The sequence below is a fragment of the Solea solea genome, chromosome 2, assembly GCF_958295425.1.
Source record: "Solea solea chromosome 2, fSolSol10.1, whole genome shotgun sequence".
NCBI lineage: Eukaryota > Metazoa > Chordata > Actinopteri > Pleuronectiformes > Soleidae > Solea > Solea solea.
Window position 1 is genome coordinate 30,327,284 of NC_081135.1, and position 13,942 is coordinate 30,341,225.

General features: G+C 40.1%; 1 protein-coding gene across 7 annotated transcripts in view; it reads right to left on the reverse strand.

Annotated features, from left to right (window-relative positions):
* lrp1bb (low density lipoprotein receptor-related protein 1Bb) overlaps positions 1 to 13,942 on the reverse strand; it is a 230,466-nt gene that overhangs the window by 107,648 nt on the left and 108,876 nt on the right. For 5 of the 7 annotated variants that reach the window (XM_058616592.1, XM_058616582.1, XM_058616599.1 and 2 more), the window contains 10 exons: positions 13,320 to 13,512; positions 13,043 to 13,186; positions 11,543 to 11,779; positions 11,017 to 11,197; positions 8,130 to 8,349; positions 7,110 to 7,299; positions 5,178 to 5,300; positions 4,704 to 4,844; positions 3,842 to 3,967; positions 1,699 to 1,812 (listed from right to left, as the gene is read on the reverse strand). In XM_058616592.1, coding sequence (XP_058472575.1) covers positions 1,699 to 1,812; positions 3,842 to 3,967; positions 4,704 to 4,844; positions 5,178 to 5,300; positions 7,110 to 7,299; positions 8,130 to 8,349; positions 11,017 to 11,197; positions 11,543 to 11,779; positions 13,043 to 13,186; positions 13,320 to 13,512 — 1,669 coding nt within the window. The remainder of the gene's footprint in view (positions 1 to 1,698; positions 1,813 to 3,841; positions 3,968 to 4,703; positions 4,845 to 5,177; positions 5,301 to 7,109; positions 7,300 to 8,129; positions 8,350 to 11,016; positions 11,198 to 11,542; positions 11,780 to 13,042; positions 13,187 to 13,319; positions 13,513 to 13,942) is intronic. The other 2 variants (XM_058616557.1, XM_058616574.1) reach the window with 1 other exon arrangement.

Consider the following 13,942-nt stretch of genomic DNA (forward strand, 5'->3'; position numbering starts at 1 on the left):
ACAGCTTATGACTGAATTAAGCTGAGCAAGAACTTTAATTACTGCTGACACCCTGGCTGTTTGTGACTGCGTATTGAAGAAGCTTAGAACACACAAAGGGAGGCTGAAGCGACAGAGCACAGTGCGGCGTTTGGCAAACATCAGTCACTATTAAAGGCTGATTTAATACCAACGGTGATTAAAAAAATAAATAAATAAAAAATAGTCACCTTTAAACCTTCAATCCCGTATTTTAAATGAATGCTGGTTATTCATCTACTTCTAAATTCTCCATCTAAAAACCTATTTTACAGCCTCAAATGTATTTTTCTTTTCCACAAAGAAAAGGTTTAATTCAGCTTCAAAGCTCTATTTTCCTCCTTCATGTTTGCCAAGATAAATACAAACTGCAACTTTTTACAGACTAAAGCCAGCAGATTGAACAACACCACTGAGACACAACTTAAGAACAGCCAAATACTGAGTACAAAAGTATGCAGTTTACTCAGCACCACCCCTCGAAGCTGATGTCATCAGTGAGGGCACGTCTAACTCTGGGTCCAAAGAACACAACATCAATAACTCAGCTCCTAAAACGCTCTCAGTTGAATAAAGTAGTATACAGTATGTGCAAGAGACCTGGAAAAAAAAAGATAAGCAGCCACACACGTTAGCGGTGGCATTATTTAACGAATATGAGAGAAATAACTTTCACACGCGATGCACCAAGCAGCATGGAGAGTACAATTTTGAAACTATTAATGTTATGTTATTCTGTGACTGTTTGAAATCCTTCCAGCAGCAGACCAGCAGTAGCTCCTGTGTGCTATGTCCCAGAGAGCTTAAAAACACTGACCTTCTCAACGGACTTTGGTGTGGGAAAGTAAGCAGTTACAAAACTTAAGTTTCTGGTCAGAAAAAGGCTGTCTAATGACAAGATAAAGCAGCAAACGCATGCTTAAGACATGTCATATTGGATTCTTTTCATCTCTCTGTTTGGATATACAGTACAACAAGCCATAGTCAGGTCATACCACACTAGCTCTTTAAAGCTGTGAACTGGGGCAGCACTGATAGTGAATTGCTGATCACAGCATCCTACCAAAGATACCGTAATGTATATGCGTAGCCTGTATACGTTTAGATGTTAAATGTTCTTTTACTTAATTAATTTTGCATTTTATCCCGTCTAAAAAAAATTACATGCTGAAAAACATCAATCAATTTACCCTTAAGGGTTCCTTTAAAAAAACTTACTAATTTGTTCCTAGTGGCAGAAAATGTCCCTAGGAACTCTTCAGGGTTAAGAAAGAAAAGCACTTTTGACATGGAATTATTCACTGTAGGTACCTCATGGCACATAGTTTAAGAGAATAAACAGAAATGTTGACAACCTTTTGGCATAGTTGACTTCATAAATATTAAAAAGAAAAATTAAATAAAATGTCACATGAAAAGGGAGTTTAGAAACTTCCACTTGATGGCTTAATCACTGAGCGAGCAGTTCAACATTATACTTACAGTAGCTTTAAATTCTCTTCAATAAGGTATACTGTGATCAAGTATGATGACTTAACAGCTAATTTATAAACAGGATATGTATGTATATATATATATATATATATATATATATATATATATATATATACATATTCATGTATAAACAACGAGCAGCACACGATGCATGTGACCCGTGGTGTGCTGTAATGTATGACTCACAGCAGGACATTTCATCAGACATGTCTCCACAGTCATCCTCCCGGTCGCAGAGCCAGGCTCGAGGTATACATCGTCTGTTGAGGCAGGAGAACTGGTCGGCCTGACAGTGCTGGGCTGAGGATGAAAGAGGCCACTTAATTCAGTCACATGTGCATAAGTGATGGCAGCATGTGCACAACAACTCTAATGACCAGGACAATACCAGCATGTCAGCGTCTGCTAACTGCAAACTCTTCATCATTCAGTCGTACAGTGTAGCTAGCAGAGTAGCTGAAGGTCTGAAGGCCACTGAAAATGTCTTGTTGTCTGACGGACTGTCAGTTACTGTACATGCACGGACAGCACACAATTGATTTGTTTGTGACGTGGAAAATAAATAAAAAATCATACCAATCTGCCAGCAAGAGACCATTCATCATCCTCTAGTTAATGCTCACTGATTGATCGTTTAAGGATAAAAGTGCCTCGGAGGTATCGATGAGCACATGAAAGCAGTGTGATATATTGTAAGTGTTCCCCTTATAGGCCACTCAACGCTTTGATACTTAAGAATGCTCTCACACAATTAAACCAGGAGTGATATAATGGAGATCCTCCAGAGAGTCATGTCATAACAGTAACAGTACTGCCAAACGGTACTTTTTGTGACATCTGTTGAAGACTTTAATTAGTGTAAGCTTATCTCTCACCTTTTCTCACTCCAATGTCATTTATATCATGCATCTGAAGCATTTCTTGAGGAAAAGGGGTTCACCGTTCACACAGTGGAGATCCGTGTCTGCAACCTGGTCAGAACAAGGGCCTTTCTGCATGTTTTACCCATGTGTGTGTTTGGGTTTTCCCCGGGTTCTCCGGTTTCCTCCCATAGTCCAAAATTATGCAGAAGTTAATTGTACACTCTAAACTGACCACAGGTGTGAGGGTGATTGGTTGTTTGTCTCTATGTGTTGGCCCTGCTATGGACTGGCAACCTCTCCAGGGTGTACCTCACCTTTCACCCTATGTCAGCTGGGATTGGCACCAGCACCCTGTGACCCTCATGTGGAGGATAAAGTGGTAGACAATGGATGAATGATGATTGATGGAAGAGGATTAGGGACCACCTGTGCTCTCCCAGGTCCAAGTGGAAGAAATAACCTCTAGTTTACCAACTATATAATAAACCATAATTTACAGCAGAGGTCTCAAACTTGCGACCCGTGGGCCAAATTAGTTGTGTGTTCTGTATTCTGTGTGTCTCTTAAATGTATTTTTAGAATCATTTTGCATCCTAAATGTGTTTGTTATTGTGAATTATTCATTGTTCCACAGCAAAACAAAAAATTCATTTTGAAATTCTGTATAAAATGGTCACCAATATCATTATTGTGATAAAATTATGCAATATTGTGATTTCATTTCAAGTCAATATCACCCACCCCTGAATCTTTTGTCAGACTGGCCCCCCACCTGACCAGACTGTGGCCCCCCAGGTCATTTGAGTTTAAGACTGCTGATTTACAGTTTAAAATGTAAATCTGCAATGCCATGTTCACATGTTTTGGTTGCCGATCAAAGACAAAATTAACGAGCATGACAACATTGATCGCGAGTACAGAACAAAAGTCTTGCATCTGGTGAAAAGCATGTGTAGACGCACCCCGAACACAGAGAAAACCAACCAATCCGTCTCCTAATTGAAGCGAGCAGCGAGCAAATTTATCGAAGTGGAGTAAAAATTGACTGGAGTGGGGAGAGATAATCAGTGGAGCAGTCTGCAGCAGCTCCGAGAGCAATGAAATTGCCATTGTTCCAGTCACTCACATGCTCTGGTACATTGTGTAAAACATTTTGCATTGTCCTTCTGTATGGATGACAGACCTGTTAAATCTTTACTTCTCATTGTGTACATTACCCTGATGAAAACCAATTACAAAAGTACATCAGTGTACTGAACAACAGCTGATGCTGCAGCCACACTTTTTCTGCCTAAAGCACCATGAAAAAATAAAATAAAATAGAAATAAAAAAAAGGCTTTGATTTTGGGATACATTCTCAGAAGCATGTTTGAAGCAGATTTAGCCAAAGTTACAAAAATAAAACTAAATAATTACGTCATAACACATCTAAAACAAATACATACATGAATGGTACCGTACATACCTGTACAGGTAGTGTTAGCCTCATCCTCGTTGTTACCACAGTCATTTGTTCCGTCGCAAAGCCATCTTTTCGGGATGCAGCGGTTGTTGCTGCATTTGAACTGATCAATGGGGCAGCTGTGATTGTCTGCCAAGAGTTTAAACACCAGACGAAACAAATCAGTAAGGGCTGCTCTTATAGCAAACAAATAAAAAAATAATACACAATGTTAAAAGATCTCCAGTCCATCTGATCTTTCTCCTGTATATTCAGAAACATAAAAGCAAATGTTTTAAGGGAGACTCTTACTTATACATACATATCCTCTGTGATTTGTCCTTTACTCGGTTACCGAGTCTCCATAACATTTCTGTTTCAGTATATGTGTTATATGGCTCTCCTATAAATCCATTTTCGCAAAATATAATGTCAGTGAAACTAGCAGCCAGTCTTTTACTTTCTTTTTAAGCACATCATTTAACTTTAATTGCAAAGTGACCATTCACCCCTCATAAATCAAACTAAAAATGGTATGCAAATTTCTGGGTGAAATGTGACATGGCTGTGTGTGAATGATGAATTACATTCGATTTTGAGGAGACTGCATTCCTAATGCTTTAGATAGTGGCGTTAGTGTTTTTTCGGTGCCAAAGTGAGACCAGAGCTTTGGTCAGATAGTCTGTAATCAATTGTTCTCATAATTTCAATCATCTAAGCTACTACTTTTAAAAACAATAACTAAGTATAATAGTAAGGCTGAGCACACTGCCATAGAGCACTTGCATTTACTTTAAATGAGATGTTCAGTATCTGTATATCCAATGGGGTTTTTTTGTGTTTGCATGCAGTATGTTGGCCTGTATATTCATTTGCATGTCCTCACAACAGCTGTGGCTCTCTTCATCGCTTCCATCCAGACAGTCATCGTCTCCGTCACACTTCCAGGCAGCTCGTATGCAGCGATGATTGTGGCACTGAAACTCGTCGTTTTTACATCGCTGTGGCTGTAAAGTGCTGGAGGCTTCTGGGGGGGGGAAACAGTGGTGCAAAGGAAATTAACAAGAGACTTCCTATGAAGTATGTGTTAAGGGGAAATTATTGGCATAGCTATAATAGCACATAAAACATGTTAATGTCCCATGTCCCTATGTGTAACTACTGGGATTTGAGTTTTTATTTTTGGAAATCCACTGGGAAAACTCACTGTAATTTATTAATTCATGAACATATCCATATGTGAATAGATTAGGTTTTTATTTAATCTCCCCCATCTCATAGGATGAAGCCCGGATTACAGCACACTGGGACAAGATGGGCTTAGGTCTCTCACTCCGTCTGATTCATTATGTCCTCCTACCTGTGCAGGTGACATTGTTCTTCTCCAGAACCTGGTTGTCAGCGCAGGCACACACTCTGCCTCCTGGGATGGCGAGGCAGAGGGTTCCGCAGCCTCCATAATTCACACTGCATGCGTTTTCCCCTGGCGAAAAAGATTCCAAATAAGGCGTCTTGCACATTCAAAGCTACATTTTCCTTCAGCCCACCTCAGGTGATGTGACTTCTATTCTCTTTCGTTATAGGGAACAGCAGAGGTTTAGGGGTAGGTCACTTTAATTTCTGAATAAATTAATCATCTTAATAATGTAAACTCATTCCCTGCTTAAAAGACACATGCCATGTGTATGGATGGCAGATCTATAACGTTCTGTCAAGTGAATTATTGGAAACACCAGGGGTGACAGACATTTGACATTTTTATCCTTCTCAGAGGAATAATTTGTTTTTCTGGACAAAATGGACATTTTCCAAATGCAAAAAATACTTTATATAAAGTAAAGGCATACGACACCTTTGTCAATTTCATTTAACACAGAGCCCAAAGGCAGCGCCTGGGCCAATGAGATAAAGCTTCTGGTTTTGTAAGAGCCAATCAGTAATACTCAAAGGACTCGACAGCCAATTAATCTATTCAGTGACATGAACAAAGGAGACATGTCCAGTAAAACCTCTCTGCATGTTGTGAACTAAACTGTGCATGGGTAAGCCTACCATTTGTAACTGTATCTCATAGTTGGCACGACTCTTTCCTATTCAAAATGCAGAGCTTTGAAGTTCTGAAAATCACTGACTTTCAAGACTAAAAAACAAACTCATGGATTCTAAAAGCACATCACTTTGGACTGTGTACAATTATGTTTCTCCGTGTTTATAGTAATAGTAGTAGCATCAACCTCCCTAGACATGGAGTGGCTGTGTGGGCACTGTATTTTATGTGCTGATTACAGAACAACAAAAGAAATGCCTGCCGTGAAGGCCACGGTGTTTCTCCAGTGTCAGCTGTTAACAGAGTGAATCCATCATCATCTATACAAGAAGTAAGCAAACTCCCTTCAAACCTCAGTCGCCTTATTTTACTTCATAACATTTCCGGATGATTCTAAAGTCTCTGTCGGTGCTACTTTTCACCATGAAATTTCACAACAATTGGCATACACATAAATCTTATAGGTAAAAGGACAGTTCGGTACACATCCAGATATGGGCTATGATAACACTCAAGGAACATACTTTCATGTTACAAAAACAATACCATTTCATATGACTTGATACAATTCACTTTGAATTCAGTTTGAATTTCAATGAGTTTTGATTACAAATTAGAATAAGCCAAATCTATCACTGCTTGCCTTCAAAAAGATATTTCATAAAAGATCAAATCATTTCATAATTACCTCCCTGTCTTTGTGTTTCAGCACATTTACACAAAAAAATCTCAGGCCTATGATGTATGAACAAACATTTGCGACACATCCATGATCAGCCACCTCATTTTGACAGTTGTGGTGGAGAATATGAAGCTCTTATATGAGCCCTTAGCTCTTAGCCCAACTTTATAAGTTTGCAAAGCCTCCTCAACATTGGGAATACAATTATAATCTCACTAAAGGCACATATTAAAGCAAATTTCAAATAAAATAATTGTACTTGTTTTGTGCTGTTTCCGTGTGGATATGGCCTTATTCTCACTAAGGAGCTAGTGTAGTAAGGAGCTAGCTGCCAATAATAAGCAGCTAGCTCCTTGTTGTTCAGAAGCTAAGAAGCTAGCTGGTATTTACTTTATAACAGACTACTCATTCGTAAGAATTTTTTTGTTACACTGGTATATAAAGCGGCCTTCTTCAATAATGTGTACAAAGTGTTTCTATTTTCAGTGCACAACCACTCTCTCTGTTATATAAGCCACAGCTCAGTGGCACCATGGGTAGTAAATGAAAAGATAGTAGCTAACCTTGCTGACTCTGTGCGTCATAGACACGCAGGCCGAACAGTGGCGGTCTCTCACTCCGCATTAGAGTGACATCGCTGGCTGTTAGGTCCAGCTGGAAGACCGAAGCATTCATGTACTCTGTCCAAAAGATGAAATTCCGATAGTGGGAGATTCCAAACGGATGGTTCAGCTCTTTCCCGTTGTACACCACCTGCAGCATGAGGCAAACATGCAGTGTAATCAAAAGATTAGGAGAGCTACGCAAAGACAACAGCAGCAACACAAAAAATCAATCATCTTAAACAGGGTTCTCGCTGTTCGAATATTGGCTTAGAAATTACATGATCACAGTATATGATGAATGTGATTCAATTTCTTTGCTCAAATTTATTCACGCAGTGCTGTCTACTTATAATAATGTTTGCAAGGATCTTGGCATTGATGAACTAGCATTTGCAAATAATTCATTAGCTTAATATTCCAGTACAGCAAGAGTTGACAAGAGCAGTTGGAGACGAAGGGATGTTTTGTTGGCAGTTAATGTGGAAAGAGGAGCACTTTTCAATCATTTCACTACTTAAGAGATTAACATAGAGTTATTGTAAAACTATAAAACCTGGTTTGGACCATCACATTCAGGACCAACGGAGATACAATCAGAGACTGTCAGACTTTACACAAACCCTGCTAACGGCTGACAATCTCACTTTTAAAATTGTATTTAAATCACATTAGAATATGATCCACACTGTGATTCTTCTGAAACTGGAAAAGATATTATGGATGCATGCATGTATCCCTAATGGAAGCTTAGACGACAAACAATTAGGCTAAACATTGAGTAAAGATAGACAATAAATCTATTAAGTATTAGGATTTAAAAAAATTAAAGTTTAATTCAATACCTGAATCTAACAATATAACTTAGAAATACAACATGAACAATCTTTATTTAGTGTAGTCTCAACAGTGTTACAGTTAACACAGTTTGTGCAAGTTGCTCCATAACATAGCTGCTGGGTGTGAATTCTGCAGACTCACCATTCTTCCAGTTCCATTCAGATGAATCTTCTCAATGTGATCGTAGTAGGCGTCACACCAGTACATGGTGCTGGTGCCGTGGTCCAGTGTCAGACCATTGGGCCACAGCATGTTGGAGGTGACAAAAATCCGGCGGTTGGATCCATCCATCCAGGCCTTTTCTATTCTCCCTATGCTGTCATTGACCTCATCCTCTTCCCAGTCTGTCCAGTACATCCAGCTGTTACAGATGGACACACACACAGATCAGGCAAATTAAAATAGCAATCATTTTTGCCATATTTGAAGGACATATTTATCATGTAGCATAGGAACATCCATATTTCATAACCTGCCAAACTAATGCTGAGTTTATCTCATGTTAAAATTATGACACTTCATTGAAAAGCTGCCGGAGCCTCATCCATCCACCTAATTTGTACTTGACTAATTACTTCTTCCCAAATCCACCCACGAGCCTCCTCCTCTTCTGATATCTTATCAGCCAATACATGTGACAACACGTTACTGGGCTTTTCTCAAAATGATCAATTCAATTTGAGGTTGTTTTTTTTTTCCTATGTGCGAGTATGCAGCCATAATGAATTTTTCACATGTTGCTCTGATTCATACACTGAACATTAGAAAGAACACAACCTGCACCTCTAAGCACACGGCATATCACAAACAAAGGATTCCAGACTGAAATTGAAATCAACTGGGTTTCAGACTTTTCATATGTAAATCAGAATAACAAATCATTCTTGGTATTCAGAAAAGAGTGCCTGACAATATCAAAGAAATTATTCAGGCTTATCATGCCACTTGACTGCACACCAAGGCGATGTTCGAAGCGTCCTGCATGGTATCACCAAATGGCGTATGAATAACACCTCAATTTCCATTTTTGTTTTCCCCGTGTCCCTTCAAGCTTCATGATTTTGTTCCTAAACCGTCCCACCTACTCCGAACCAAAACAATATTAAATGTCACACACAAAACAACAACAACATCCAAACCATAGTTATGACACTGAAAGTCTTACAGATGCAAACCCAGGAGATCACATTTAAATCTGGGATCATTCACATGAAGCTGTTGAGTGTATCATGTATGGGCCGAGCATGCAACTCTCAGTAGGCCAGCGATAGTTGAAATGTAGCCGGGCACAACACATTGACATGATCTGCTCTCTGTAACCATGCCTCAGGGATTTGCTCTGATTGTATGTTGCTGACTGAACCATGTGAACCCATGTGAACCCATGTTTTCCATCAATGGTCGCGGGTTGGCGGAGGGAAGATGTAAGTGAATAGGATATGGAGGTAAATGAAGACTCGCTCTGTTTCCAACTCGCCTTCACAACCTCATAAATCATTCAGGGGTGCTCTACACTCAAATGAACACACATGTGCCTAAATGCACACAGACATATACAGACATGCACCATATGAGATGGACTGATGGACATCATGTGGTGCACCGTCAGCATTTAACCTTCCATCATCGTTATCCAATAAGTAGTTAAGAATATATACATAATATAATGCCTTGCTATCCTTATAATTATATTATATTAATACAATTTGAAAATGTGCCAACATTGCTACAAAGCTGTATCATATGTATTTATATATGTATATCTATATCTATATCTATATATATATATCTATATATATATATAGATATATATATATCTCTCTCTCTATATATATATATATATATATATTTATATATAGATATCATTGAGTGACAAGAGTGACAAATAAACACGCTCATCCAGAGTGCGTTTATACCCAATTGAGTCGAATTTTGTTCATATTCGGATTCTTATGGCACTACATTTATGAGGGTCCGAATGCATAAAAGATAAAGGTATGGCAATGTTAAGTTGACACGAGTAGTCCTTATCATGTCAACACAGACCGGAGGTGGCAAACAGAGCTGAAAATTAGGCCACACGAAAATATTCACAAAATCCATTGGAGGAATGCATCCTTTTCACCTGAAGGAAAAAACATTCATGTAGAGCGGATAATAATCAAAAAACTGTTGGGTTCAGGATGAATGCTCCCTACCAGGCCGAAAAGCAGCTTTTCTACTCATCTGTGCCGTCAGGTGGGTTAATATCTGTCACGACTGGAATGCTAAACAAGAGGCCAGTATGCCATCTTCTCACTTCTATTAAAAGTTTAAGCCCCCCCCTCCCGGTGTCATTATTAAGATGGATAACAGGACACAACACTAGAGAGTTAAGTGTCACACTGATAAATGTTACAGACAAGAGAGAAAAGAAATAAAAACTAACTGGGTTTGCTGCCCATGCTCGAAGTATAGCAGTGAAACGGCTGTGGAAGAAAATGTTTGGAAAAAGCCCCTGAAGGTTTGAAAACTAATCTCTGACTGCCTCTAAAAGCCTAAAAGTGTTAATCCTTAAGATGCTCAATACATTTCTGCAGCTTCCTCTGTAATTGCGAACCATCATCTTGAATGATTACTGTATCATCCAAATACAAACTTTCACAGGAAGACTTTGCCGATGATCTACACGGTGTAAGGACGAAACAGATATCAAACAGGTTAACTAATGAGGTGGTAGCTGTGATTTAACTTCATGGAACAAGTGCAGATCCCCCTCTCTCTTTCAGGTTCTCTCCATTGAACCATGCTAGTTTACATGGTTGAGTTTACACACATCTTCCTCACAGGAAGAAAACCAAAAACTGAACTAAACTGAAAATCAATGTACAGTAAAACCCAAGTTGTCAATTCTTACTAAGTAATGCCTATTTATGGCTTTGCAAAATGATACAAAAGAGGAATCATTCATTTTTATTCAACATCCCCCACTTCCTCCGCATGTGTAATTAAGTTTTACTCATAATGAATCAAGTTTTCTTTTCCTCACCTATTAAGAGGGTCGACCACAATGGCCCGTGGGTGTGACATGTTTCCTTCCAAAAGAGTCTTTCTCGTCTGTGAGGCTTTCTCCAGCCTGGCGACGCTAATCGTCTTCCTGTAGCCATCGTTGGTCCAGTACAGGTTATTCCCAATCCAGTCCACCGAGATTCCCTCCACATTGTCGAGATCTACAACAGAATCGGCAGAACAGAGTTCAACAGAGTAGCCAAAACTGAACATCATCTGATTTGAAGAAAATGACTCAAATGATAAACCTGGCGTTATGGACCTTTTTCACAGCAGACATTTTTCAACATAAAAAAAGTCAACCACAGGTATTAGGATTCCACTCTCGGTTTAAGAGAGTCAAGGTTGTGCAACTGTTCGAGAGTAAGGGTAGGTCACACTAGGACTACAACTAATACTTAATACTAAAGCTGTTTTCTTCCCTGTAAAATATAATCAAAGACGTTGACTGTTATAGATACTAACAACTTGCACACAGTCAGCACACAGTCAGAATTAAGACCCACCATCTTTGAGTATCGTCTCTCTGCCACTTCCATCTATTTTTTGCCGCCCGATGAGGAAACTGGTCGTATCGGCAAAGTAAACGTGTCCCAATTCGGCATGGTAGTCGATGGCTCGAGGGTTAACCAGGTCCTTGACTGGCACCATGTGCTCATCGCTGGACTTGATGTTCATATCCAGTCCTCGGATGACACCGGGACGTCCCTTGCCGTAGAAGAGGAAGAGGTCGCTTTTGGGCTCTGCAAGGCAAGCAACGAAAGGACCCGTTTTACTGTTATTGTCAATTAATTGGCCTAATTCATCAATGCTGATCCCAGCATTAAACCCTTTTACCGGCCACATTGTTCTTATATGTGAGCCAGAGCCAGGGCTATCCATTCACCTTAATGGAGCTAGTAATCAGTGCCAATGACTATACTCTCCCCTTTCAATCACGGCCGTGCTACACAGCCACCTTAACAGTAAGAGAAGGAAAATGCTTGAGCAAACACACAATGGCAATACTTACCTTGGCTGTGAACACTGACTGTGATCTAAAATAACATGGTGTCTTGGTAGAAAGGCAAACAGAGGCAGCGAAAGCTGAGGCAGCGAAAGCTGAGGCAGCTCCTCAGCGGCCCACCAGCCTCCTAGGGGGCTCTATGTTCTCGAACCCTTTGGGATCTTCTGGAGAACCAAGAGCGGGAATGAAGGAGGGCTTCCAGTGAGAAAAGCAGACCTTTCCTCACTCTCAGCCCCTACCCAAGAGACTTAGACGGTGGGGGTGAGGACCACACATGCCTAACTTCAATTTATCATTTTGTGAGGGAGAGACCGACTACCCAAGAGACAATTAAACATTGCAAGGGACCCAGATATCAAACCCATCGTGACTGCTGTATGAGGAAGCACTACCATTTAGCACTGAATCTCATTATGCGTAGGGAGAGGGAAAGCACCAGACAGAGAGAGAGATAGCTGGTGTCATCAGAACATCTCTGAGAGGGGAATAAATCAAATCTGTCACGCCAAGCCTCCCAGTGCTTCGTTACTCCGATCGAAACATGGTGGGCCCTCTGATTGTGTCATCAATTTGATCCTGTGCTTTTATTGTCAACTGCACAATGTCCAGCAATTGATCAGAACAGACAACAAATGCAGACAAACTTAAAACCTCATTATGACAATAATCAATCAGAATCGTGACAGGTTGATAGCAGAATGTCACTTTCAAATGTGTCCGCGTCCACCAGCACTCATCTTTATCACTGTCAGTCTCCAGCTGATGCATGTGTGTCACACCCTCAGCTCTAATACGACACATGACCTTTAAAGGCGCATGTCAATGAAAAGAGCAGTGACGCATAAAGTCCTTTTCAGGCATTAGCAGGGAGTATTATTCATGAATAACCGGAGGCAGTTGCAATGGAAATCATTTGGAATAAAAGGTTTTAATTCACAAAAAAAAAAAAAAAAGTTCAAAATAATGTTTCCTTGAAAACTAAGGGAAAATATGTACTGACTTTTGCAGGACTGTCCATCGGAGCCCAAGCTGTAACCAGTACGACAACGGCATGATCTGGACTTGTAGCTGCCACTCAGGAGGCAAATATGGGAGCATCCACCTGGCTTTCCATAGGAATCAATTTCACAAGCATGACTCCGAACTGTGGAGAAAATCGAAGAGGACAGAAGAATAATGTGAATCTAACAAAGCATCGTGTCTCTTCAGCTTGTGAGCCATAAAATAATAATTCTGACACATACTCGCACATGTTAACTTATATAGAAAGTGTTTACCTCTTGGCTGAGTGAGTTTGTGGTACACACGCACTCCTTTAGTATTCCCCATGCTGGCTAATGTTGTGCTCTCTGCTGTGATGTTGAACCTGTGGATCAGCAGCAGCTCCACAGCGGAACTCCCTTTGGAAGGGTCAGAGTGGGTAGCATAGAGGTAGTCCTCAAACACAGCTAGTGCATAAATGTATGACACCTGGAAAATATATTTAGAAAGAAAGAAAGAAAGAACGAAAGAATGAAAAAACTAAAGAAAAGATCTGTGATGCTTTTTTGGCCTCATCCCTGAAGCCAAAGAGTACATAAAACCACAAGAGAAATATGACATAAACAAAAATATATTAATGAGGTCTTTTATCTTTTCAACATGAAGCAACGTGCGAGACATAGGGAAAGAGTGGAGGGGCTGTTTGTACATTTAGCTGCCCACACAGGGTCAAAAGCTGGGCTCCACAGGGAGGCCACTGCCCCTGACAACACATGCTACATGCTACATTTAGCAGGCATCCACCCACACACACACACACAGGGATATAGCAGCTGTATGAGCTGTAATCACAAAAGTAAACCTAGGCTTGCTGGGTGACTTGTTAAAATCAGGCGAATCAACACACAAGTGTCAGAGT